The sequence below is a fragment of the Aplidium turbinatum genome, chromosome 14 (assembly GCF_918807975.1).
Source record: "Aplidium turbinatum chromosome 14, kaAplTurb1.1, whole genome shotgun sequence".
Classification (NCBI taxonomy): Eukaryota; Metazoa; Chordata; class Ascidiacea; order Aplousobranchia; family Polyclinidae; genus Aplidium; species Aplidium turbinatum.
Genome location: NC_137485.1, coordinates 17117626 through 17145460, shown reverse-complemented (window position 1 = coordinate 17145460; position 27835 = coordinate 17117626). Strand labels below are relative to the sequence as shown.

Below are 27835 nucleotides of genomic sequence, written 5' to 3'. Positions count from 1 at the left end.
CTCAAGTTTGATACACTTCTATAAATCTAAAACTTGCAATAATATCTTTTTGCGAAAATCTGTTAATTTGTGACTTGAAAGTTGCTTAAGATACTTTAGAGTTAGACAACTAAAGAATGACAATATGGAGCAAGTACTGAAGAACATAATTTATTCTATGAGCAAGAACGATCTTGAAAATAATTTGATACAAAAATTTACTAAATGGAATATTTTCGTTGTTGTGGAGCATTTTCATCAAGCTAAGCAAAGAAGCATATCGAAGATATTGAGATAGCAGTAACAAAGAAAATGTAACACTTGGTCCCCTATGAATTGTACTATTTTAGCATCACACGACAAAATCGATAGTCACAGTCTGCAGTCTCTTACAATCTAATACCGAAAGCTAAGCAAAAAAATACAAAATTTTGTGGTAAGAATAATTCAAAACTGTCTTCATGCATTTATTCCCTTTGAAGATGTAAGTCGCTACCATGAGTGAAACGTCAGTGAACCATTAAAAGACTTTATAATTTTCCCTTATGGCTGCAGGCAACCATTGCTGGAAAATTCATTCCAAACCATTGACATTTTGGCAACACCATAGTTCGCTGGATCAACAAAATAAAAATACATTCGCTATTTGGCTCGAAAAATGGTACCTATGCAGTTCAAGTTACCGGTGAGGACCCAGCCGACAAACGCTTTTTTTACATCTTTTTACGGTGAATTGATGTCAATAAGAACTGGTTTGCAGGCTGGGGAATATGGTATGCCACACAATAAGCTAATAATTCTCTTAAGCTTTGAAGACACAATTTCATAAAACATGGCACCGTTGTGTGGATCAAGTAGACTTTGGCAAAGACTGATAATACTCGACAAGCACCTTCCAAGCTTTGGGGGCCATAAACCCGTCGGGGAGGTTTTCACCCTCCCTTGCAGTCCGTCTCATTCTGAAATGAAAAGTAGGAGTTGTCAAAACAATACCTCGGGCAATAACGAAACCTGTAAAAAAAACGTGAACAGTAATGTTAACTGGCTCCAAACTAAAGGAAAAAGTATTTGGCGTTTGAAAATGCAAACTGGTAAAACGCACAGAAAAGCCAACACTTCAAACACAGGGATTTGATCTACAAAAACCATGCGCTGCTGTGCAGCTGTTGCGCATAAGATTGCAAATATGAGGAGCAGTCTGTTTTTATCAATTCCATGGTACGTGCGTGTTCTAAGACCTGCACCAAGCCGACGTCACCTGCACGAAGCCAACGTCACCTGTACAGTGCACAAAGCCGACGTTACCTTGTGCCAGATATGAATTCAAAATTGTCGTGATTGTCTTTGTCATAGAAATCCATTTTCTTCTCCGCTTTATTATAAGCAGCCACACGGAATGGAACGATCTCCAGTTGACTTAGGCCAGGGGCCATCGTCAGCACCTGAAAGCACGCGATTTGAAAATTAGACTATAGACAAACAACTCTAGATTCAATAAAGACGTTTGTTAAACACTTTGTTTCTCGAAAAATGCCACTTTCAAGATTGAAATTCAACACATAGTCAACGCTGCTCTTAGCACAAACCTCAAATTAATAGTATAAAGATAAATAGCATAGTTTTGTTAGAGAGATAAATAGCATAGCATAGTTAGAGAGATGTAATTTTAGTATGCCATAGACTAGAGCATAAACAGATAACCAAAAACAACTTAATTGGATTGAATGACAATATTTAAACAATACATCCATTCCACAGCTTGTTCATGCCGATGAACCACAACTTGGTAGTATCAGAATTACACAAAATTTCCGAAGGGGGTTGGAAACAGACAGGCTGCTGTTAACTTTCACCCACCTTTCTACCATGGCTGTGTTCATACAAATCTCGTTTCTCAGATGGATGGGGCATCCCAGCTGGGTCTCGGCCAACGATATAGAAATTGGCCCCAGTCGCCATTCGGGCCTTAGCATGCCATTGTACCTGTAAAAACAAATAAAACATAATATGGAAGAGTTTTTGTAACTTTCTTGAACAGTTTTCAAAATGAACAAGACTTATTCACCGAGGGACATCGAGCTATTTCAAGTAATTATATAATGCAACTCTTTTATTTTTTATTCGCATGTAACCTTTCAAATTCAAATGTAACAGCAAAGTTTTTAAGTTCTGCCTAAAGGAAAAATAATAAATGAAAACATTTCGTTTTGACTTTTACAGCGACCAGGTTAGGATAAAGTTACATTTGGATGATGGGCTGTTTCGAGAATATCTGGCAACATTGTGCACTATGTGAATAAATCGCATGAATGAAGTACTGCGATTTTCAACGCTCGTGCATAAATTCAACTTTTCTTAAAATAAGTTGAATTTTCTCACTTTTATACTGCAACAAAACGTTGCCCTAAAAGTGATAAAACAAGTTCTCATAACAAAAAAATGAAAACTGTCAGTTTGACTCTACTGGCAGGATTACGTTCTACGTTTGCAAACGTTGATTGCACGTTGATTGATAGTAAAGCATTTATTTTTGACCGGTTGAGAAAGCAGTAATACTTTAAATAAATAGCATTACATTTCTTTTTAGTTTAAAAGTAGTAGAAGCAATTAATAGACAGTAAACCGCTCCTGTACCTCAGTGGGACCAGCGTACATCATAGGAGATGGAAAGATGGCCACCACCGTGGACTTAGGATCCAAGACCCCCTCCTCCAAGACAGCGGAGTGTTGTTTCATCCGCACATCAAGAGGAACATCGTCCGATTTCGTCCAGCCTCCTAAATGACAAAATGAGCAGTGGAAACGATAAATTAAACGCTGTTCCAAAGTGTTCCACGAGTGGCACCACAGTACTCAGCCGCTAACGAATCCTCTTTTACATTGATTCAACATCGGCAGACGTTGAGCTTCAAATTTTTACGTTGCATACGAATTCGTCACACATTTTTATTCTGATTGGATACGATGGTATTTTGAAAACTTCGGTGGCAGGGACTAAACTACTGGTTCAAAACCTTATATTCCGGAAAAGCCTTTTCGGTCCAAAAATAATGATCTCCTCAATTACCAACAAGTTTTGTAAAGTATATGTTCCTACCAACTTTATTGCATGTTTTAAATGTCCCTTTCACTAAATTTCGCGTAGAATTCTACAAGTGATTAGAAAACGCGTGGACATTGATTTGCTGGAAAAGCAATACTAAAAGAGACTGAAAACGCCGATTCCAGGTTCCAAGGGCAAGCACAAGGTGTTTTTAGACATCGCTCTGACGTTTGACGCGAGGAAAATCTGTAAATAACAACTCCTTGTGACAGCGGGACTACCGTTTTCAGCTATTTGCCTACCTAGGGGGTGAAGCAGAAGAACTGGATTTTTAAATCCTTGTTCAATCAGTGACCGCCTGGTATCCTGCATGAGCAGTGCGTGGCCGTTGTGAACAGGGTTGCGCAGTTGGAATGCGAAGACAGCGTCTGCCTCCATTGCTTTGAACTTCGCTCGAAGTTCTAGTGGAGTAAGTCTGAAAGGTAGTTTGTTTGTGTTATACTTGAACAAACTAGTCATCATTACAAGAACGCGAACTAAAATAACATTTGATTGTTTAGAATCCATTCGGCATTTTGCATAAAAATTTGAACACTTCCAAATCTTGCTAGCATGGCATGAAAGGCAAGAGATAAAAGTCGGATCACAAGAAAATTAAAAATGTCGTAGTGACAAATACCTATTGTGATTAATCGTTCAGTCACTGACGTTGAGAATGAACAAAACGAAGTTGAAACGTCATTCGTGATTCGTGATTTGTGATTCGTCATTCGTCATTCCAAATTCGTAAACAAAACGAAAAACAAATCTTGATTTGAACTACTGAAAATTTAATCTAACAAGCATTTCGCATTGCGCTAAACTATCTATAGTTTGAAATTTTAAAAGGTTTTCTTCTACCTCAGGATCATAGATAACATAATTTATCAATGTTTCATGTAAAAGTATGGAAGTCATACGCTCTGAGAATGAGCTAAATATAAATCAGCAATTAAGTCCATAATACCATGACTAACATTTATTTTCTCGCACAAAAATAGATACTATGCAGCAGACGTACAACGTAGTTGCTAGAATCCGTATCTGACCTATATTTGTCCAAGCCATCACCCCAAGTAATCCGTTCAAGAACCTCGATTTCACCCCCGCACAGCCAGTCGCCACTTTCCATCACCATCTGCGAGACACAACTGGAAATGTCCAACATCGTGCTTAAAGTCGTTGTCGTGACAACAGGGATTTATAGTTTTTTTTTTTTCAAAATGGAAAGGAACCAATCCAATGCAGGTGATGCTGCATGGTCACAATAACGGTGACGCTGAAAATAGCCATCGCGCCAAAGACAGCTATCTGCCATTGTCTTTCTTTTCACAGCTGAGTACGGACAAACATTTCAAACAAATCGTAAGGTATTTTTGTTAGGATTTACAGTCGGAAAATATCTTGAATTCTGCCTGCTCGTTTTGGAAAAAAAAGCGGAATGAAAAATTCCATATGATACATAGTCAAACTCTGCATCGTTTGCAAGAAAAGTTGTGTTTGCGAACCATAAACGAGTTATTAAAAGGTCGTTGCACAAAGTTTTTATGAGAAAGAAAAACAAGTTTATCACTCTGAGAGTTTATTTAAATGACGATTTTTCTTACAAGTTTGCAAAGTCGTTTACGAGTTTTAAAAGACGCCTATCTTACCTCTCACTTTGACCAAGCAATGACATTAGACCTTACGCTTTTCACTCATCCTTTGATAATTTCAAAACACTCACTGATCAATCATGCTTGCTAATAATTTTCAACCAAATTTTATGTAAAATCCGTAAAACACATTTACATCATGGATGACGATTTTGGCATCATCGGTGACGGTGTATGATGTTTAAACATGAAAGACCAAGTTGACGCATGACAAATTCCATTGCAAAAGCAGCTTTTCTTGACTGATCTAACGAGATGGATTTTTCAATACAAAAACACGTCTATATCAGGTAAACAAACTAAGATTGTAAACAAGCTGTTGTGTCAGACCTTGATGTAAGGATGGTCCTTGTTGGATGTTCCCCATTGCCGAGAACATCTTTCTTCTTTTCTGTGCTCGTAAAACTCTGGCTTGTACAAAATAGCCTTCGTTTTGCCGTCATGCGCCAATGCCAAGGCCGTGGCTGACTGTAACAACCAAAGTAAGGGAAATTGATAGTAAAACAAATGCTGTTATTAATATAAAACTACGCTTTTCTTGGACTGCTGCAATGCGTTTCACAACTTTTCTTAGTCATGTTAAAAAGCTGCTATTTTTTTCTGTTTCACTTTTAAGCATTTAATCTTTATTGCAAATTAATGGATTTCATGAACTGTGAGCCTTGTTAAAGCAGCAACGCATGCAGAACATGATAAATTAATGTTGTCAAACTAAAAGCAAACACAAAAGTCAAATTCAATGCAAGAACACGATAGTCTGCACCCAAGGAAAACTAACCACACAATTGAAACATTCGTCAGCAGTCACTGCGGGTAAAAAGTGGCGACTTTGCTTTTAAGTCAAGTAACCTGGAGTCGTTCTTTATCCTCACTGTGCACTGGCAAGACAATAGGAATGGATTGATTGATAGGTTCTGAGTTGAGCAAGCTACCAAAATGCTGGCACTGTAGAAACTGCTGTTCACGCATGAAGCCTTTGAGTGGGGCGGCCCAGCCTTCGGAAAGAACCTGAAGCCACTGAAGATCTAACTGTAAGAATAATGATTAAAGTTTGAGTTAGCTTGGTCGATACAATAATAGCGATTGGATGCTCGGGAGTGACAATAGTTATACTGTATATTCAAACTAGTAGTCGCACATGTCAAATCATTATTTTAAGTTAAGGTCTGTGATTGTAATTTAAATTACCGGTAGGTCATTTATGTCCGGCAAAGTGTTATAATGTAAGCATTGGGATTTTTTACAAAAATATTTCCTTCCATTGTTTCTGGCGAGTAGAAACTCATGGATCGTTTCATAGCCTTCAGTTACATAACTACTCTCCAGCAGCGATAGAAGCGTAACATAAATATAATGATCTGTGATCATTATTCAACAGATTAAACTAATTTTTAGAAAAGAATTGAAGAAACCGTAAAATTTTTAATAAAAATTAAAAAACATACCGTGTGCCTTGTGCGGTACTGAAAAATTACGCTTATGCAATAACAAATGAACGTTCGTTTCTAGCACTAGCTGCAACGTTCATCTGATGAAATTGAAAGTAAAAGCAACAACAAACAGGATGGTTTATTGCTTCACTGACGTTTCGCGCAGCATGACAATGCGCATCCTCAGAGCTTCAATAGCAAGAAAAAATGTTTTATCTTTGCTAACGTAAAATAGATCATATTCATCTAAGGTTATGTATACAAGCCAAACTGGTACTTGATGCCCTATATCACCTTGGAGATTTCCAGCGAAGGCAAAGATTCTGCATACTCTCGCCGCTGTTCTATCTCGCTGGGAGCTGTGAACAATTCCATCACCGGAAGATGGATTTCGTATGGGATTATATCCTGTTATTAGATAAGTGAGAAAAATGAAACGGCATTTCAATCACCAAAATTCACCCTTTTTACATCGATTTAATGTTCTCGGCTGCAACACTATACGGTTGGCTGCACTGACTGCTTTGTGAAGCTCTGACAGTAACCCATATCTGCGATGTGTACAGCGTAGGGTGATGCAAAAACAACATTCAAAAATCTAACGAGATACTATATCTCCAAAAATCAAAGACAAGAAATATTCACCCCCCGTTTGTACGGTACACGACCTAATGCCGAGGTCCAAATGGCGCGATCTCGATACCGCAAGACACGAATGACGCGAAACATGAATGCCACAAGACACGAATGATGGAAGATCAAATTTATAGTTTTTTGCCATAAGTTTTAAATTAGTAGGTTTTCTCTTCAGACGTGTCCATTAAGGTTGAAAAGTAAGAAATTGCGCTACTTCACATCCAATTGAAGCTGTTGGGTCTATACAACCAGGTTTCAACTTACATATGATTGCTGAGAATGTGTATCACTCTCCTGAACCAAAATTAGGAAAAACTAACTAAAAAACTATTGTGTGTTAGCCTGGTCAAATTTTTCAAGGTTTAGACATTAGAAAAAAAGCTATTGATTTGTTTTCTCACTCTCCTGAATAATCCCTATAATTCTGTATATAAAGAGATACCATGTCCGAGGACTTTCGCTACTGCCTCCATACAAGCAATTATATTTTAATCAGAAAAGGTTGTTGACAGCGCGTCCAAGCCGAATCGATCGTCTCCAAAAAAAGCAGTCTACGAATCAGCATATGTCCGAAACAGCGGCACCGAATCGGGCCATTCGGATGATTTTATTAGAGCTTTAAAAGATATGCATGAAATAGTAGTAGCCTAAAACTTAGCCAATAACGTTATAGAGAAAACTGCATTTGTGTTTTTCATGGTCGCAAAGGAGTGTGACTGACCTCCTGCATTGTTCAAGAAGTAGCGAGGAACGAAATTAACTGTGAGAAGCCAGACTAAGAGTAAGCGTTTGGCAAACGTTTCTGTTTATTAAGATTCCTCTTCAGATGTGTTTGTAAGGTTAAAAATTAAAGAATGTAATATTGTGTGTCTGAAAAATTCCTTTCTATTTTGTTAAGTGCAAGAAACTTCACTTGTCGTATCATATTCTCTTGTCGCAGTGTATGTCAAAAACATTTTCATTTTTCAAGTCCGTGTCATTCATGTCTTGCGGTATTCGGATCTTGCGGCATTCGTGTCTTGCGGAATAGGGATCGCTTCATTCGGACCGCGGCAGTAGGTCATGTATCCTGTTTTGCATCACTCTAATACAGCGATATAAAAACACACAGTTATTGTTATTTAATGTCTGCAAACTGCAAGGTAGCTTGGATAAGCTGCCCAGCTAACAAAAGTAGGAAAAAGGTAAATTTTGGTGACTGGACAGGTTCTATTATTTAACTTCAAGGTTCTATTATTTATATTTAACGACTTTAGGGTATAAAAAAAGAGAAGAGTAGCTGACTATAGTTGAAGGTCGTCTGATTAAAAATACGAAAATCCGCAGTTCGACTATAGCCATAAAGACACAGCTGTGCCTCGACACTCAATGACATGTAAGAAGAATAGGCTTCCGAAACCAAGATGGGCTTCCTTGCTTTTACGTTCACTTAACCGGAATCTTCGTCAAGGTAAAAGTTGACTCAAAGGCTTTTTGATTCCAGTCCGTTGCATTAATAAATATTTATTTTATACAACAGGAAATCCGTTGCTTTGAGCGCCTTGCAAAGCAAACAGTAATAAGTTATCATTGATACTTGCGATTGTATGTTGGTACAGCCAGGCAAAATGAACAAGATTTCGTTCTAATTGCCATGATGATTCGAAAAAACAATGAGCTGCATGTATAAATAACAGCAAACACTAAGTTTTGATGATATTCGAAGCCAACCACTAATGTGCTGCAAGCGTTAATATTTAGGACAGAATTAGAATTTCCTTACCTTTTCCACTAAATCTTTCGCTACGCTCATCATGCATTCAGTCACAGTCATTTCTGCCGTCTTGACAACGACTTCAGGGTTCTCAGGTGGCTCGTATGGGGAATCAATCCCAGTGAAGCCTTCGAAAATTACAATTAAAAGTTACGTGTTTTGCCACAAAACTCACGTGTAATTTATTATTAAAAATAATACTTTTTCCACATAATGACACAATAACGATGGATTTTCAAAGTAGACTTTGATGTTTAATCACATTCATAAAAATGACTACCGTAGTCTGAATTGGAAAATAATATTTCTTATGCCCAAATGTGTGTTTAAGCCAAATTTTTAAGAATCTGGTGATACAAATATTCATTTGTAATCGGACCTTCGTAACTCAGTCAAAACTACACTCATTACAATGCCACTATGACACCAAAGAATGAAAGTCATTCCGATGTTAGTCCTACAGCTCTGTCCCGGTCAGTAAACACTTCTTTTTGCATGGATTCAACGTCATTAAAAGTTTAAATGAAAAAAGGAAACGGTTTACTGCCAGGGCTTGTTGGTAAAACCTACACCACACCTGATAACGCCATGCATTACAACAACGATGCGCAAATCAATGTATTAAAAAACGATTGAATAGCAGTCTGGGGCAGTACAATCGTGACGTGAGGAAATGGTTCGCTTTTTAAATCTTTATCACTAATTTCAAAGTATAAAAATGTCGGTATATACTAGTATATATATATCCTAACATTACATTTAAAAAAAATGCATTGCTAAGCTAATATAATGAACACCAGCGTCTCAGCGTTAATCTTATAAACGAAAAACGCATTTCGGCTTCAAATGTTAAGTGACAAAGCTGTCAGTTTAATTAACGTTTGAAGCTGCAGATGCTCTGAAGGCGAAATGCACAATTTTTATAATAAAATATTGAGGCTGATACACTGACGCATAGTTCCGTAGTGTGAACCATGGCTGCCTACAAATTTTCAGGCAGCCACGCATACAGCTATTGATATGACCCGGTCAATCGCTAACGGTTAGCCTGGGTTAGGTTTTCAGCATTAGAAAGGTTCCATAAGATCACCAAACAACAAAACAATGTGTCTGTGAAGTAAATTTCATTGTGGATCATGCTAAAATAATAACAATGTGATTTGAAAAGAGTGTTTCGTACAAAACAAGACATGCAAAAAAACAATCCACTAGCTAACAATAACTAATGAAACTTGGTAAAAGACTAATCAAAAAAGCCAAAAAAAGATGTCGTTTTGCTTATTGATCAGCAGCCTATTAATCACACGTGTGGTTTTTTGAAGTTGTGCTGAATGAATTTTAATTTGGTTTTAACGATGACAGTTTCAAAAGATATACTCAAGCATGTTAAAACAAACAAACAAACTTCAAGCACGTTGCAAACAATAATCGAAATAGGAAATATAAATACGTTTATAGACATAGGGCACAAACTTAAAGAAGTTAACCGCATAGCGAATACTGTGTTAAACCAGAAAAGTTAATACTGTAGTGCAGGGCTTCCCAAATGGGGGTCGCGACCCCCAGAGGGGTCGCGTAACGAACTTCGGGGGTCGCAGAAAGTATACAAATTTTACACAAAGCACTGCATATTATCACTTATATGCCAGATGCTGTGAAAGTTATTAACTATTAAGAGTCGTGCACGCAATAGGCTACCAGTATTTTTTAAATTTATATAGCCTAGTGAAATATGGAATAGGAGTTTAAAATCCTCTTTTCTGCATTGTAAACGTGGATTTCAAAATTAAAGCCAATGCTTTAACAAGTTATTAGTGTTAAAAAATTAAGTCGTGAATTTTCCAACGGAAAAAGTGTAGCCTTTTTCCGCCGTGTTTGTAAAGACGTTTTTGGAAAGGCTTTTCAAATCATGCTATTTGTCAGGTTTCCCTGAAAAAAGGGAACGAATTTAATTTGTCTTTCCAAGGAGAAAACATTTATGTTTTTACATTAAAATCTAAAGTTGCAGCGTTCATCAAAAAATTAAACATCTAGAAACAAAACATTAAAAATGATTTATTTGAAATAATCTCATTTACTGAAAAAATTTTGGCTAACAATGGCGAGGAATCAAACGTTATATTAAGCCTTTGGTTATCGGCACTTGTCAAGACTGTTGAAAGAGCTTAAAAGTATTTTCTTCCAGAATTGGACAATACTTTTAGATTGGATCCAAAACCCATTTGGTTGGTTAGTTTTGAATCTTTATCCTCGGACTGACAAAGCCTTGATTGGTTATTCCTGGTGGTTTCGCATACTTGTAGAGGCTCTTGACACAGGGCCGGTTACCGAGATTGACAGAGTGAAGTTTTCCGATTGTTGCCGGGGAATTATTCCATTCACTAGGTGCCGCTTAATGAGAGCAGTCCTGAAGTGCGCTGCACAAGCGCACACCCCGAGAGTCAAACTTGCGCCGCGTGATCTTGAACTGGGCGCCTAACCACTGAGCTAACGGGGCGGACCATGCAAAAACAAAGTACCGATTACCTCTCTTTCAAATCTCAGAAAAAATTTGCAGATCTATCTTTTAACTAAGTTGTGGCTTGAATTTTCTGGAAAAAAGTTTCACACTTTTTGGCTTAGCCTAACGTTAGACCGGAATATTCACCATTAGGCCTATATGGCTTAGGAGTAACCGCACTCCTGCCGTTTGTCTCCACGTATATGTGCGTGTCAGTGTTTTCAACGTTGATAAAATACCGCTCCAGCGTAAATAACACTGAAGCTGCCTTGAGACCAGCATTGACAAACATCGAGCGACGGCTAGACTTGCTTTGTCGCAGGGAGCAGTCGCACCCATCACAGTGAATAAATATGTTTACTTTTTGTTTGGTTTTGTTTCCAGCAGGCTACAAGGCCTACTAAAGTAGTAGGCTTCGAGTACGGATAACTTGCTTTTAGTTTTCGTTCAAATTAAACCTTTGAATAAATATCACAAACGTATATTTCGCATTGTTTATCCCTTTAACCGTAAAGGGGGTCGCGGAAAATTTTAGGAGATTAAAAGGGGTCGCGAGCAAAAAAGTTTGGGAAGCCCTGCTGTAGTGTATAATGTATATACATCAAAACCGGCTGACCAAAATACAAAAAAAGTGATTGAAAATTAATCGCTGCATTTGATTTGCAATTACGTTATTGTGGTAGTTTAGTCGTTTGCTACCTTTAATGACACCCTGGCGTGCTTTTTTGTACAGTCCTTTCACATCCCGACGTTCACACAGAGATATAGGGGTGTCAACAAAGACCTCCACAAACGGGAGGCTGCTAGAGCTGTGAGCAGATCGGGCGGTATCGCGATCCTAATGGAAACTAAGCAAGTAAGACTTTGACGCTTTGTGGTCATGGAGTTTTATATCTAGAAGAAACGGTGGTTCCAGTGATGTAATCACAGCGCAATTTGCAAGCAGAGAAGAGGAAAGTGATTTGGCTGGACCTTGATGATTGACCGCGTGAGGCAATAAGTGAGCATTCAAAACATGCAAGATCACAAATTAATAAAATTTGGATGTGGAAAGTGATAAATTTTATGTGATAAATCTACTCTCATCGGCTATTTTCAGTTTAGATTTTGGGCATTTATTATGTAGTCTGCATGTTTTTCATCATTAAACTTACCCCATCGTTAAATGAAATTTGGCCCGGTTTGGCCCGAGATCGGTTAAGGTTCTGACAGGTAGATGGTTTTTAAAAGTTCAAATCAACCCTACCACCAACATACTGCCTTTGTTACTTGGGCATTCGCCAGGTCAACTTCACTCGAAATATTAGTGAAACAACGCATGAATCTCAGTGCGACACAGTGACAACGCCAATCTGGAGTAAGTCTGAGACTACACAAAAATGTCTTGGTCTATTGCTCATGACACTTCTACGGTTGCAGTTTTTAGCAATCAGCAAATCATGCAATTTATATAAATTGTGATGTTACAGTAAATAGAAAACAATTACAGTATAAAAAATCGACCAGTGCAAAGCCGCAAATAAAACATGCAAGGTGCCATTGGAATTATATTAGCCTTACCCTTGATTTCTCCCTTCCTTGCCTTCTTATAGAGACCTTTCACATCACGCTGTTCGCAAACACCCAATGGTGTATTCACAAATACCTCTACAAAGGGGAGATTTGATTTGTTATGGACTTTCCGTGCACTCAACCTGTCCTAATCAACCAATTGAAAGTAATTACAAGCTTTCAAATCAATTTAAATTGAATTTCACAATTGACACTTTGTAGCCATGTCATCTTCCATTGCGCAAATTTGCTTAATTCGATTCTGTAATTTATATCATTGCAAAATAGGTCTGATTGCCTGCTGCATTCTAATTAACTGTGGTGATATTTTTAAATCAATGCAACGTCACTAAAGGCTAAATTGCTGTGAAAACAGTAGATTTGTACTACCATATAACCATATGCTGCATGTTACATATTTAGTTCAGACAGGCTCTACGTATAATCTATAATCTACACAGGATATGAAAACATGCATGCCGATCAGTAAAATTTCACCAGTAAATCAGTCAGTAAAACTGTTCAGTAAGATCAGTAAAATTGCCAAATAACAGTTTGGTTGAACTGCTTGTAGGTTATTCAAAGATACGTTGGTACGTCATTACACACGTTAAACTTTGTGACACAAACAATAGAGAGAGCCTGCACAGTTGACAGTTTTTCAGTGTCATTGACCACTGTCTAAAACACACACATGTTCTGCTCCAGTTGACAGAGGGAAAGCAATATTTTTTACGCTTCATATGCATCGTCATCAAATTGGGCGCCAATTTTTCGCGCTTTTAAACTTTGTATCCTTCAAATTTATGCAATTCATCAATATATTTCTGTGGTATGGAATTTTGGTGGTAAACAGGTAGATTGGCTGAGCAGATCGATCATGTTTCAAACAGTACGCTCGAACGTATCTTCAGAGAGATTGAGAGAAGGTATGGATTTTTTGACATTGCAAAGACAACATATCTTTAAACAATCGAATCATCTAGTACTTTGTTCAACATCGTTTGCAAGGGGTTCGATGATTTAAATCACAAGCTCATTTACCTTTCGGTATGGAGATATAAAAGAAACAAGACATACGACCCCAGCGTCCGCGAACAGCTTCGCAACTTCTCCGATTCTGCGGATATTCTCTTCGCGGTCAGCAGGAGAGAAACCTAAATCCTGGATGAAAACGTAGTTTAAGTTGACAAAATATCGATATTTTACGTAAGATTGATATAGCTTGACAATAAATTAACGTTGAAGGATAAGAGTAAAAAGGCACAGAAGCATTTTCACCAAAAATAAGAAATGCAGGCAAACATATGAATACATTTATGTAAAACGAGTCAAAGAATGCAGCTTATAATTATTTACTTGTCCAAGCGATAATTTGTAGTAGGAACCTGACAAGTGACATTACTCAAACTTTAGACATAATCCCATTAGCCAGTGAAGAAATTTGATTGCAAAGTGCACATTCCTGTCTGGAACAACCAAGATTCATGAAAAATAACAACTCACCTTGTTCAACCCATGCCTAATGTTATCGCCATCTAAACTGTAGGCCGGAATGCCTTTCGAGCATAAATATTCTTCTAATTTCATAGACACTGTGGTCTTGCCAGCACCGGATAGACCTACAATTAAAAAGTTAATGTAAATTATTATTAGTGCGCTAAGATTTAATATGGTCAAAATCTTGCAAGTGATTCAGAATGCAACAACCGGGTTGGATTTTTATTTCAGATTTATTTCAGACACCCAGTTCACGTTCTTCCACAAACTGTCAATTTCGTCACAGCCAATAACGCCGGCAAAGTAAGGGACTCACTGTCAGTGTGATTTTTAATCCAACGCATTATGCTGACAATCTGACATTCCTTTCAACATGGCAAAAACTTGAGGTTTAAACAATAAGGCCAAAAATTAAAACAAAATATCCAGTTAAAATCTTTATTCAAGTAAAAACGTGCCTTCACGTTGCTCACATAAGTCTATGCATTTAGCTGATATTAAGACATGCCGAAAGTTCAGTATCCATTAACAACAAACCTAAAATGTTAAAGCGTTAGCATTTGTTTAAAATGCAATCCCAATACAAGCGTTTCAAGTCAACACGCGGTAACGTGTGAAGAAACTACAAATACAAACTTTGTAAGGTTTTAGTTGGAAAGTACACCTTAACCCAATACCAACTGTATAACATGAAGTCTTGTTTGAGCTGATTTGCAATAGTCTTTTCTACAAACAGAAATCTTTCAGCCATTCTTTCATACACGTGCACTGAAACTCCGGGTCTGCTACTATTCGGTGAGTCCGATTCGGTGAGTCTGATTCGGTGAGTTCCTAACCTCTAACCCCTAACCCTAACCCCAAACCCCTAACCCTAAAACGGCAATGATAATTAGGCTACGGTACCCGATAATTTAAAAAAAAAAAATTGAAAAAATCCCCTGTTAAGGGATCGGACTCACCGAATCGGACTCACCGAAACGGGCCATTCCGTGAAACTCCCGTGAGTTAAAGCTATTTTAAAGAACACAACTCTATCATATGACGTTGGCTGATATCGCAATATTTTTGAAGTCATTCGACCAACAGTGTGCACTGTGCAGCAAGTTGTCGAGATTACCGTAATATTTCTAAGCACTGACATACTCAAAAGTGTTTTAGCACGAATGTGATGGAGCAATTTTCCCGTTTGAAAGCACAAAATAAGTGGAAATACTTAATTCTACACACCTGTAAACCAAACGGTGCACCCCCGAAAACCCTCTTTCTTTCCCATAACTTGCCCCCGCTCATCTCTAGAGACGTGATGTTGTTGATAGACTATATTAGACGACATCGGTTTCTGCAAAGCAAAAGAGCTTAGCATGTAAAATCGGCTGGTTAACAGGACTAGAAAATATCACTTATCATGCAAGAGTTCTTAAATTATGATACATAAAATATGTATATATACACGAAATACATCAAATATAGTTATTACTTTCTAAAACCTCTACAGGCTGTAGAGGTTTCAGAAAGTAATAGCTGTATTTGATGTAATTTGCTCAGCTTGGCTTTTTTGCTTGGCGTTGAGCACTTTTTGTAGTACCGTATTAATAGTATTTATATATACATATATTGTTTATACATAAAATATGTATCATAGATCACAATATATGATACAAGAATTAAAACAATGAAAACTATTAATACTACAAAAAGTGCTCAATGCTAATCAAAAAAGCAAAGCAGAGCGAATTAAATCATATATAAGATTCTATTTGAATAAGGTCCTTCTGATGATCCTTATTTAGGTGAAACAGGCTGTTGAGGTTTCAGATATTAATAACTATATTTGATTTGATACAAGAATTAAATTAAGTAAAAAAGTTTTGCTAGAAATGAAGCCGGATGGCATCATTCTTAATACATGTGTTGTGGCGCATGACTTGAAAAAGAAAAAACACAGTCTAAGAGTCGAAAACGGTTCGCTGGACGCTATAAGTAGTGAGCTTCGTAAAGCAGAAAAACTGATCCTCAACGCATAAAAATCAACAAACATTTGATATGTTGTTGGAAGAGTAAAAATACAATATTCTAAGACAACCATCCATCAAGAAAAACGAACCATACATACCGTTTATATATGTTGTTTTTTTTTCAAATGACAGGTAGATGTCAATACTGTATGTTAAAATAACTCAGCAAATACAAATACTTGATAGCGATTTTAATTTCTAAAATTCATTGGTGCCAATAAAAAAGAATGGTTAAAAAGTGCTTGTAAAGTTGAACTACCAATGCTAAACCAACCACAGTAGATAAACTGTAGCAACAAAAATAAAACTTTTACTTTATGGGCCATAGCTATTTTCAATGTGCTCAAGTGGCCCAAAAAGAGGGCATTAACTTGAAATTAGCAAACTCGTCTACATTTACACTATCGATGACGTTAGAACAATCGATACTGGTGTAATAAAGATTGTTGACTATCTGACGGCAATATCTTGGAAAATTTTAGAAAAATCAGTGATTGTGTCGTGACAATACAACAGAGGTGGGCAATTAACTCGGCTTGGGAGCCACTTAAGAGCGAACGCGTTTATCGGAGGGCCGTGCCTTCTCACTTGGTCGTGACATGAAACATGACATGTGCAAATACAATAATGGTAATTTGCATTTTATCTAACACAAACGCTCAATGGGACAAACGCAACCACTCATACTTTTCAACTAGTCTTCTGAAATTAGTGATGAGGCTGCTGGATGAGATTGTCATCAATGCTTTGAACTTTATGCTAATCGGTCAGGGAAGATTTATTTTTGCTTTTCAAGATTGTTTTTCAAAGAAAAGGTTTGATCACACTTGTGAATGGATCTAGAAACAGAAAAAACAGTCACAAAACAGACGAGAACGATTTGTAGACACAGCAAAATTAAATGGTTCTTTTTCAACAAATGCCAATCAGTTTAAGCTACATTATGCTTAGGTGATGAATCAATTCAACAAAAGAAAGACGAAAGCTCGCAACTGAGTGCGTTGAAGTCCTGAATATTCTTGTGAGCTCCTCCCCCAAACTTTGCAAACGTTTCTTGATCAATCAAGACACATTTTCCTTTACTTTCCTAACAGGGGGGGTGACAAAGCTTGCTTTCATCTGCTTTCTTTACAAACAAACCTGCTTTTGTTGCATACCATGGCCTAATAAAAATTAGAAAGTCTAATTGCATTCACGGCTTTCGTCCATTGATCAAACAACAACTCTGTTAAGATGGCGACTAAGCCTACAAACTGACTTTTCAAGTGAAAAATATTTATTTAAATATTTTCCAACAGAAAGCTTCACAAACCACTTTTGAAAGTTGAAACGATAGTTGAATTACTCGTTTTTTAACTGCACTAAAACAAATTGCGATTCTGATAACGTTGTAATGACTAAAACAAACCGAAATCCAACATACAAATATTCAATTCACTAAACCTCCTTTCCGTACAAACATGATCGCAGCGTGGGAGCAACAACTGAATCCACTGGTAAAGGCAGTAAGAGAGTCTCGCGATCTTCACTTTCCTGCTGTCGCAATTACGCAGTTTCCCAAAGGTTGCTAATGCTAAACTACAATAATGTACTCGCCTGCGCCTCTAAGCACCTGTTCTAAAATGGCCCACTTTGTGACACGCTGAGAGCAACAACTGTTCGGTGGATACAGCGCTATGTAAAAATGAACATAATTATTTCTTTATGTTGCAAAATATTCAGAGCTATTCATTTTTGCAACGAGTGCGGTTTGGCTCCCTCATCGTCCTGCGAATGCGACACGAAGGAACAAACTGTTGACCATGTCATTCTTGAATATCCCATCTACAAAGCACTAAATGCAATGCATGGCATAGCAGCACTGAACAAAGCTACACTGACCTGGCTTTCCACAACCTACCCTAAAATCTAAACAATCCGTCTCATACGAAATAAGATTTAAATCATTTGCAAAACTTAACGCCAACTAAAGCTACAACACACATTTACCATTTCTTTAAATTGTAGGTTGCTCTACCGTGATTTCGCGTTTGGCTATGCACCAGCCAGTGATAACGCAAAAGTATATATATTTCAATAAAGATTGCACACTAACAGTTTGAGAGTCTATTACAAGAGCTACTACTATTTGAAACACTTTACTAAACTCGCTGTATCCGGTCAAAGCAAATATCTTAGTTGTGTTAACAAAAAACACAAATAAAATTTTTATTGTTTTATGGAAAGTTTACGATGCTTGTAAGAGTTTATAGCTTTGAAGGGTAGTCCGTTGTAAGAATGGGGAAGGACACTATTCACCAGGCATCAAATATCAAGCAGGTTACGTTATTATATGATACTGTAAAACAGCTTATAACAAGATGTTGCAAGAGATCATCTGCATTTACTCCGACTTTTCATCAATCAAGCATGCATTGCAAGCAAGTTTTGGCATCAATCAAGTCGTCTTTATGGAATTAGATCATGCTAAGGTGACCGATCTGGCATACGGCAGAGCAACTACACGCCACAACTTACTTAAATAAACAAATACTGCCTTAAATTACTGACCAAACAGCTAAGCATGCAGGTTTTAAATCGTTCAGGCTTTGATACTTTTTATCCCGTTCATTGGCGTGTTGATGAACATTACAAGTACTACATTTTGTCCTTTCCAGGTTAGTGATGTAAAATAAATTGACATTTGCAGCAGAGCTAGTTTTGCAGCAAAAAGCGTCGCATTTTTTGTGCCATTTTTTTTTTGTGATAAATGTCATGTTGTTGCTTAGTGTCGTTTGCAAATAGGCACTGAAATGCTCAATGCTCATTACCATACTACATGTGCTATTTTAGCTTGTTCCTATTTACAATCAAACTAGAATGTAGGCTACAAAGCTTTCCTGTCAAATGGTGGCAGGAGACATATACAGTAGCTACGCTACTACAAATATTTTGATGTTTATCGGCTAGTAATCCACACCTATCCAGTATTGATAATGTTATGAGTCTTGCGTTATCGCTCTAGAGTAGGATCGTCCCACAAGATATCCAGCAACTGTCCGCTTTCTATTTTACCATCATTGTATCATCCCAGTTTATTTAACTGCCAAGCACAAGCATTGGTAAGCCAGCGATTTTCTTCAAACTTCAAAACAATCTTAAAAACAACTTCAAAACAAAACAAACAATCAAAACAATCAAACTTTGAAAGAAATCCTTCAAACTAGATTTCCAAACTAGATCGACAAAACAAAACCTTTGGAATGCAATTTCTAGAAAACTGTGGTGAGCGTGCTTTCAAGAACTGTTCGAACAGCAACTGATATCGGTCCTCAACACATATGAGTACAACAAACTATTAAAACTGGGTTGAATATTAACCCGCTTTACATTAAACCGGCAAGGACACGCCTGAAAACCTCATGAGCAAACAACGTGCGATTGCTACGAACGAACAAGCTCAAACGTGATATTGAATGGAATGCTGCACCAGCGATTTCACCACAGTAGTTATCTCACACCCACAACAAGTCATTTCAACAAACGCATAAAACTAAAGATTTGAAATTATTTTTAATTAATTCTTTTCTGCAATATCCGTGAGATATAGGGTAAAAACCATGTCATGAGTATTTTTACAACTTCTCATTGCAATTATCATTTTACATGGACTACTGTCGACCTGTTTGTGTTATCGTGTTATTCATAGCTTTGTCCCCAAACCAATGATAGAAAAACTATAAAACGTCTTTGACCTAACGGAAAAATTAAACGAAGACAAACAATCACCGCTTGACGCAGCAATCGAAATAATGTCGGCTGAAGTCAGTGGCTTTCGCTTGAGAGGGAACTTTCTCGTTTAGGAAATCCGAAAAGAAAAAACGAGAATATCATGAAGAAATTGAAAGAAGTAGCAAAAACATGCTAAAAGCAAAGTCCCTGCCCAGAAACTAGAAATATAGCAATTAGGTTCCAAGCGAAAAACTTTGTATTCCACACTCCATAGTGTTCTCACTAGCTCTGGGACTAATCGCTTTGATAGCTTGGATTATTGGAACCTTTGATGACCGCATTCTATAGATCTAAAGGTACGTAGGAAAACGAACCAAACAGGGCATAGATTATGCAAGTTGGGCATTTCCCATGATCAGTCAGAAGACAGAAAGCCTGTACTGGCAAAAGACATGGAAATAGTTGGAGTAAAGAGGAAGTAATGAAATGCTGCTGACAGGGTGATATGGAGGATTGCAATCGGCACCGGCGACGCCACTTGACGTGGGAGTGAAGTCAGAAGTAGATTTCAAGCTGTTTATTTAATGCAAAATTATGGACGACATGAAGTGTTAAAATCAAGACTGGTCTTTGACCCATCGCCTAAACCCAATTAGATCCAGCCTGGAGTTTTAGATCCACTATAAACTTAGGTTAATGGTAATATACTTCACAGAGACTGTATTTGAAACAAAATTGAGATAAAAAAACGACTTTTATATATGTCGAAACAAAACATTGATCTGATAAACACTCAAAAGCTTGAATAACTAGCACGCTATGTCGAATTCACAATGACAGGACTTGCTGTTCTTTCAAAATGTAAAAAGCTGGGTGGTGGAGTTGAAGGGATTATGGCATGTCCAAAGTCGGAGTCGTTGAAAAAGACCGACTCCGACTTAATACAAAACGATGAATAAAATTTTTTATTATAATCCCTTTTCAAAATATTATTTTTTGTTCTCCATATTGCGCTCTAAATCTTTGCTAGAAAAAGAAGTGTTTGTTCTTGCCAGATTTTAGAAAGTCGTCGTTTTAATTTTGATCACAGCTTGTAGTGAAATGAAGTTTTAAATAATAAAAAAGAGCAAAGTATAAAAAAATCTGGCAACCCTACAAAATCTCGCAACACTGAAGCCGTAGTCGGCCATTTATAAACCGAAGAGTCGGAGTTGTACATTCTTGGCCCGACTCCACAGTCCTGGTAATAAAGCCAGTAGGTCTCGAGTCGAAACAATCCCTACTGGTAAATAGCTGTACAAGACTTCGCGGCAACATAATATGGGGTATCCATCAGTAGCCATAGTAAATCTATAAGCTATTTTTGAAATGCTTTATATGGAGGCTAGTCGTACAGTGCTAACTTTTTTTAGTTGTTCTTATTTCATTTGTAATTCAGTTGAAACGCATTCGTATATTTCACTACCACAGCCAAAATAATAGCAGCTGACTCGAAGACTAATATATCACTTCGCCGCTTCCTGTTGTAGCGCATCTGTGATCGCAGCATACTGTGTGTTGTAGAGCATTGCGCGCAAAATAAAACGTGATTATTATTACTACCATCTATTAAAATTTTGTTTAAAAATGTAGTCTGAAACAGTAATTCCAGTACAATATTTTCTTACTAAATCTACTCCTTCACCTCTGCGTGCAGTTTAAAGTCGATACCACAAATAATAACATCACTTTTCAATGCATGAAAGGAGACAAATGCTAATGAGATATCAAACCCTAAAACTTCGGTATTTATACCACTGCCAGATGACAATTTTCTGATGACAAGTTTGCTTGTTATTGCGCAAAAATTGCACAACAGTAAAGTAATGCGTGTCACAAATGACGTATTGGTGGCTCACAACTTTTCCAAATAAGCAACTTGTAATCTGACCTGGTTGATGGTGAGATAAATATTCACACGCGACTCTGATTGGTCGATATGAAAGCGTGTCCTGTCGCGTCAGCAGTGACACAATCATAAAAAATTCCAGCTGATAAAAAAAGATTTAAAAACCGTGCCAGAAAAACATGGTGTGAATTAACTAGGGTCGCGCTGGTCTAAACTAACCGTTAAACTAACTTCAGAACTAAAGTATGAAAACATGTTTGTATGTATTACTTGAACTGACATAGCCTTATATCTTAGAAAATCTCAATGAGTTTTGAGCAGTAGCATAAAAAAAAACATTTATGAGCAGAGTGAAGAATTGACTTGGTAGCATTAGCATATTTAAAATGGTTGCTTCTTTGTTTTGTCGAGGGCGGCCAGTGTTCTTCGACCTTCTTTTAATGCTTTTATTTATAACTTATCAAAAACTTGGCATACTTCACAATCAGTGATGTTTAAGTGAACTCAAAACGAAAAATATTCATCCTTACTGGGCTCTCCAATTACTGCGTAAAAGTGTAAACAAAGTGAAGTTTAAACAAAGACGATCAAATTTTTTCTATGACTTGGAACAGGTCACTGTTAGGTAAGCTTCGGGGTCGCCAAGGATGTCTATCCTTTTATTACCAAAGGCAATTTGAAAAAACGGCTGACTTCAGCACTTTCTTAATGGTTTCCCTCCCTTCTTTAAAGAATTAATGCCTAGAACAGAGTTTCTTTGTTTGACATCATGCGGTCATGCCCAAAAAACCAGAAAGTCCATAAATTCTCATACAGACGCTCTTAATAATTGACGTTCTTTGATAACGCTTTGTTTGTCCAGAGTGGCATTTAAAAATGCGGCTAGCGCTAGATGCATTCACTTGTGTGAATACGCTTCATAGCATGAAAACAGAAGCCGCATACCCTTTGCTCCATTCTTTGGACGAAGGATGATAAAATCGTAGCTGATATGGTCTACGATCTGTTGCTGTTGCATCCATAGGAAAAACTTGCTGTACTCCACCTGGTGCAGACGTGCAGGGCGAAGTGGTATAACACGACGCTAGTACGAAGACAATACTGCGATACACACCCACTCCTTCCTTGGAAGGGATGATGACTGATGAGACAAGTATCGGGTGTTAGGAATGAATGAGGCTCTATTCTGCTTTCGATTCATGGTCGCCGGTCGGCCTACTTAGCCATCTTTTGTTTGTCAGCTTGTGTGAATAGAAATTGGGGGACTGGTAGAAATAAGAGTCTTGATTTTAATCAAACATAGTGTTGGTGAATAGAAACATAGACTGCATAAAGAAGATAATTTGGCTCCAGCGATCATCAGGCAACGGAAAGTGTGACCATTTTGCAAAGTAAGCAGGTTATATGCACGCAAGAACAGGACATTGTCTAGTGGTGTAGGACGCAGACATCCGGTCACAGTACACAGACTTTGATAGCAGTGATGTAACAGCACTGCAGCACCAACCAGATGTACTTTGTCAATAGACAAGGCCTAGGGATGCTGCATGCAGTGTGTTACTGTTAGCGACTGCTCCTCAGCGGAAACATTCCAAATCTTTCAGTGGTACAGCGCAAAATGAGGGGTTTGCCAGGGACATATAAGCGATAGCAGCAAATCATCAATCCGTCCAGTGTTACCTCAAGAATCTTGAGTCAAGATGCTGTGGCTCGACACAGAAGTTGGCTTTCAATTGATCTTAGCATTTGACTCACGGTCAACTTTCCAGTCGTACAAATAGAAAGCTGCCACAGCTATTATGATTCTCTCAATTTTAGTTGACAGTTCTGCAGACAAACCTGAAAGTGTTTTTAATATTAGATAGAGGCCACTAAGTGTTGACAAAGAAAGTTGCATGCTCATTGTGTTTTAAAGTTCAAACTAATGTCCTACTGAGCGTCGAACAGTCGCTCTCATCACTCTGCTATGCAAGAGGCACAAATGTTAATAAATTTGCTAACATCGTAGCAATTATTGTAAAGTACTTTTATTTTACAACAGAAACCAAAGTAGAACCGGTTCTAAAATGAGAAAAAGCACATTGCTTCTTTTGCATAACTTACTACAGCCTGGTATACAGACAAAACTTTCCCAAAGAAGAGGTGTGCTCACAGTTTCATCACTTGAAAAGCTGCAGCACATGAAAAAAAGGGTGACCTCTAGTCTAAACAGTATGTTTCCATCATTGCAAGGACACAGCAGAGTATACCAAAACTAAGAGCATTTCCAATAAACTTGCAACTTTACTGCAATTCCATTGACCTTTGGTTTTCAGCAACAAAATTATATATACAACTCAAGTTACTCTAAGGAATGAATAGTGTTGACTCAACATACACAAACTAAGAGAAAAAGTAAACACCTTCACCAATAACCAAATACTATAAAAGTAGGTTAATTCTTTATCAATGCTTTCATTAAAAAAAACTATTGAGTCAATAAATTTAACGTCATGCAATAAAATGTGCCTAAACCACATGCTTGTTCTATATTGTTGAAAATGGACTTAGTCACAAAAGGTCACTGACCAATACAGAAGATAGTTAAAGAACAATCCTGAACAGTGAACATGCGTTGATAAAACAGTATAACATAGTCAATGAAATTTCCAAGTATATGATACCCAAACATTATTCATGGAAATCTCATAAAACATACTAAAGATGAAGGGTAACTTCACAAATTACATTTTACAGTATATACTTAGTAAACCAACAAACAAAAACCAATCAATGTTTGTGAAAAACCTGTTTGGATCATTATTAATTTTCTGATTTGAGGCCCATTAAATATGCCAGAATTTAACTTTTCAATTGTTAATCCTGGAAATTTTATGCAAATATTATATCCAAAACAATTGAATTTCCATCTTTATCGAGTGCTTTTACAAATTGCTTCATGATACCCAACTTAATATGAAGAGAAGGTATCACAAGTTTTGATCGTTCTACCAGAGAATGAGCTTGAACACTTTTCTGGCCAGAAGTCATTTCCCTTCTCATAGGCCAATGTTTCCTTTTCCAATGCTGATCTCTTGCCCTGCTGTCCCACATACAGAGCAAACAAGGAAACTTTGTGTATCCATCTTGCATTTCCAGCAGAAATCCAATCATTTTTAAATCAACGCAAATGGTCCAATAGTGTTCAACTGTTCATTGTATGAAATCTTTTCAAAACAAATTTGAATTTGTTATACATTTCTGTTGAGAGTTGTTGAATGTCCAAGACTCTTAAGTGGTACAGATCCATAAACATTTTCATTATGCAGTAAAACACATTTTAGACTCGTTTACAGCTGTCAATAAAAAGTCGCCAATCTTGAGGATTGTATTCTGCTACACCAAGCTTTTTAACATCTTCCACATTTTTCTGAGAAAAAAAAATAGGGCAAAAATTCGACATGGCGTTTTCGATAAAAAGTGATTACAGTACTTGGTTCCAACATACTTTTTTCTTTGAGTTGAAGCCAGTAACTTGGAAGATTCTTTTGATAAATTTAAATCCCTTGCCAAGCCATTGAGTTCTGCCTGAAAAAAAGTTGACAAGGTAAAATAGCAGGAAGAGATTTGATTTCAGCGAGGGTGGAATTGCTGTCAGTGGAAGCTTGCTCATCTTCGCTGTCAGGAAGTAAATCCAATTGTGGCAACCCTTCAAAATCAGGAACAGGAAGTTTTTCTCTGTGTTGCACTGGCCTGATTGCTGAAGCTAGGTTTGGATAATGCAAGGAAGTCCTATTTTTCCTCTTTATGCCTTTGGTGTTTATAGCACAAAACTAGCAGTCGCTATCATGATCTTTTGGTTCGCGCCACACAATTGGAATTGCAAACCTTAATCCTTTTCTTCTTTGTTCGTCTATTCTTCTTGCATTTGAGGCCGCCGAATATCACGTTGTCACATCCAGACGCAGCAGCCAATGGATTATGTGTTCATCGAGCATTGTGAGGTCCACATATCTGTCCTGGGGTTGATATACAGGACAATGGTAAATAATGTGGTGTGCAGTCTGAGACTCTGAGCCACACGCACAAGATGATGAGTCGTCCATTGACATAAATGTTCTTTGCAAGTTTTGCAAACAATACGGGGAGAATACTTATCCTGATCCCCAACTTCACTTTAAAGTGAGCAAGACAAGCACGCTTTGCAAAATCATTGATTGGTTTTCTGTTAGGCTCTAGTGTGTAACTATAGCAGAAAATACTTGTTTTACTGAGACATTTTTTAGATGTTGTAGCCATAAGCGCTAGATTCCCCAAAAAAACTTTGAACTGATAAACTCAATTTCAAAAAATGCACAGTAATGAACTTGACAATCTCTCACTTTCTTGACAGGTGACTTTGTTTGTACTGACTAACAACACTTAACTCAAAACAAGCAATTTATTGCTTTAGCTTGTCTTCTAAAACCTAATAGCCTATATTCATAAAAAACAATTAGGTATGAAGTTTGGTTACATTATGTTATTGAAATACTGTCACAGCTTAACTCTGCATTCCAGAAGTTTATGATGTAAGTTTACGACTGTTACACTTTCTGGTATGCCAATACTGACTACTGGTACTACGAGAATTCGGTGCTGAGAATTTGGTGCAGAGGAAAATGCTTTATCGTCATATTTAAACCAGAAAAAACAAATTAAAATAATTCAAATAATACAAGTTCCGGTTTCGACAGGGCGACAATGAAACGACTATACGGTCTACTAGTCATAGTCAATTGCCACTCTTGTCATGGCAATAATTTTTTTCCTAATGTATATATATTGTATATATATCCTAATAGGCTATAGTCTATCTGCATATTTTCAACCATTTTCTCAAGAACCTCTGAAAATTGTTTTTGTTAGGGGGGACTTAGACCAAAAGTTTTGCTTTAACCCATATGGACCAACACATGCAAAAACATGCAACTTAAACAGTTGTAAACCCATTTTAATTAGAAAGATATTTTAATACCTTTAAGCATGTAACCATTTGGTGATGTTGTTATGCGTATTAAAATTGCAATAGTGCATTTTAGATTGGTTTTATTCCAAAATGCAACCGAACACCATTGTCATTCTGGTGGAATAATTCTGTGCAATCCGCCCAATAAAACAAAAAACACGCGGTAAATAATGCAATGACAGCAACAACATGCGGAGCCTGATAAAAGCACTTTTTGCTGACATATTTAGTTTTATGCCACTTGAAAGTCAGGATGTTATTTTTATTTTTTTAAATAAAAAGCAAAGTTTTTCTAAAAATGTAATTTGAAAACCAAAAAACAAGTAAAATAGTTAGTGTAAAAAGATAATACCTACCGTACACAAGTTGTCATGACATTATTGATAAATAAACTGTTAAATTTTCTTCTGTCAAATTATTTTCAATTGCAAAATACTGTATTTACAATCTTGTGAAGTGTATGCAATTATCTCGATGGTTGCAAATACACACATTGACACTATAAATATCTGGGTTTTTGCTTATGTTTTTTGCATAGTTTGAGCAATTTAAAGAAATCTCTTTAAACAATAACGAAGTATAACTATAATTTCATGATGCATTGGCAAAATAGCACATATACCGGTATATATTCCTTTGATACCTAAAGGAAGGCTATCGTATACTGTATTCCATCTCAGCTAATTTTGACATGGTTGCAGTCAATAATACCAACATCACAAACAGTCACCAGGAAACAAATAAATAAAAAACAGAGCATGGTTTAGAAACATTACCTGTTCAACATCATCATTATCACCATCAATCTTGAAGTTTACTTGACTTGTACTTGGTTTCAAAAAGGCCATTTCATAGAAATTACAGTAGCCTATGCTTGAAAGAGTATGGTAAGGTGTTAAAATATTTTCATTAAACTATCGGCCTCGGTCACTTCAAGGTGGTTAAAAGCCCCTACAAGTAGCCTTTGCGGAATCATAGATATCATACATGGCGGAACTGCCAGGATTAGGCTAAGCCTTCAAATAAACTTTTTCAGTCCAAGGATAAAGATTCTGACAAAGCACAACCAAACCAACAATTTTGTCCTGTAGGCTAAACATACGTTTTAATTTGTAATAAATTTTCAAAATATTGTTTTGTTTATAGTA

The 27835-nt window shown here is 37.1% G+C and overlaps 1 protein-coding gene across 3 annotated transcripts; it reads right to left on the bottom strand.

Moving 5' to 3' along the window:
- Positions 1-134: 134 nt before the first annotated feature.
- Positions 135-27557, bottom strand: LOC145783232 (bifunctional 3'-phosphoadenosine 5'-phosphosulfate synthase 2-like). Of its 3 annotated transcripts, none has more exons than XM_082595041.1 (15): positions 27464-27557; positions 15314-15425; positions 14093-14208; positions 13631-13750; positions 12596-12734; positions 8545-8663; positions 6441-6554; positions 5566-5745; positions 5047-5184; positions 4111-4199; positions 3325-3497; positions 2614-2756; positions 1837-1962; positions 1285-1421; positions 135-938 (listed from the first exon to the last, which is right to left on the bottom strand). In XM_082595041.1, the coding sequence occupies exons 1-15, from the start codon at positions 27533-27535 to the stop codon at positions 830-832; spliced, it is 1887 nt and encodes a 628-aa protein (XP_082451167.1). In that variant the 5' UTR covers positions 27536-27557; the 3' UTR covers positions 135-829. The 3 variants fall into 3 exon arrangements, with proteins under 3 accessions (XP_082451167.1, XP_082451168.1, XP_082451169.1); XM_082595042.1 differs by lacking the exon at positions 12596-12734 and adding an exon at positions 11735-11873; XM_082595043.1 differs by lacking the exon at positions 27464-27557 and adding an exon at positions 16200-16301.
- Positions 27558-27835: the final 278 nt, after the last annotated feature.

What these genes read in the sequence shown, in the direction of transcription:
- LOC145783232 (XM_082595041.1), bottom strand. Translation starts at nt 27,535, where the DNA reads ATGGCCTTTTTGAAACCAAGTACAAGTCAAGTAAACTTCAAGATTGAT. An exon ending in CTTCGCTGGAAATCTCCAAG is followed by an intron (nt 5,746 to 6,440) that starts GTGATATAGGGC and finishes TTATTCTTACAG; the next exon opens with TTAGATCTTCAGTGGCTTCA. An exon ending in TGTACGCTGGTCCCACTGAG is followed by an intron (nt 1,963 to 2,613) that starts GTACAGGAGCGG and finishes TTGTTTTTACAG; the next exon opens with GTACAATGGCATGCTAAGGC.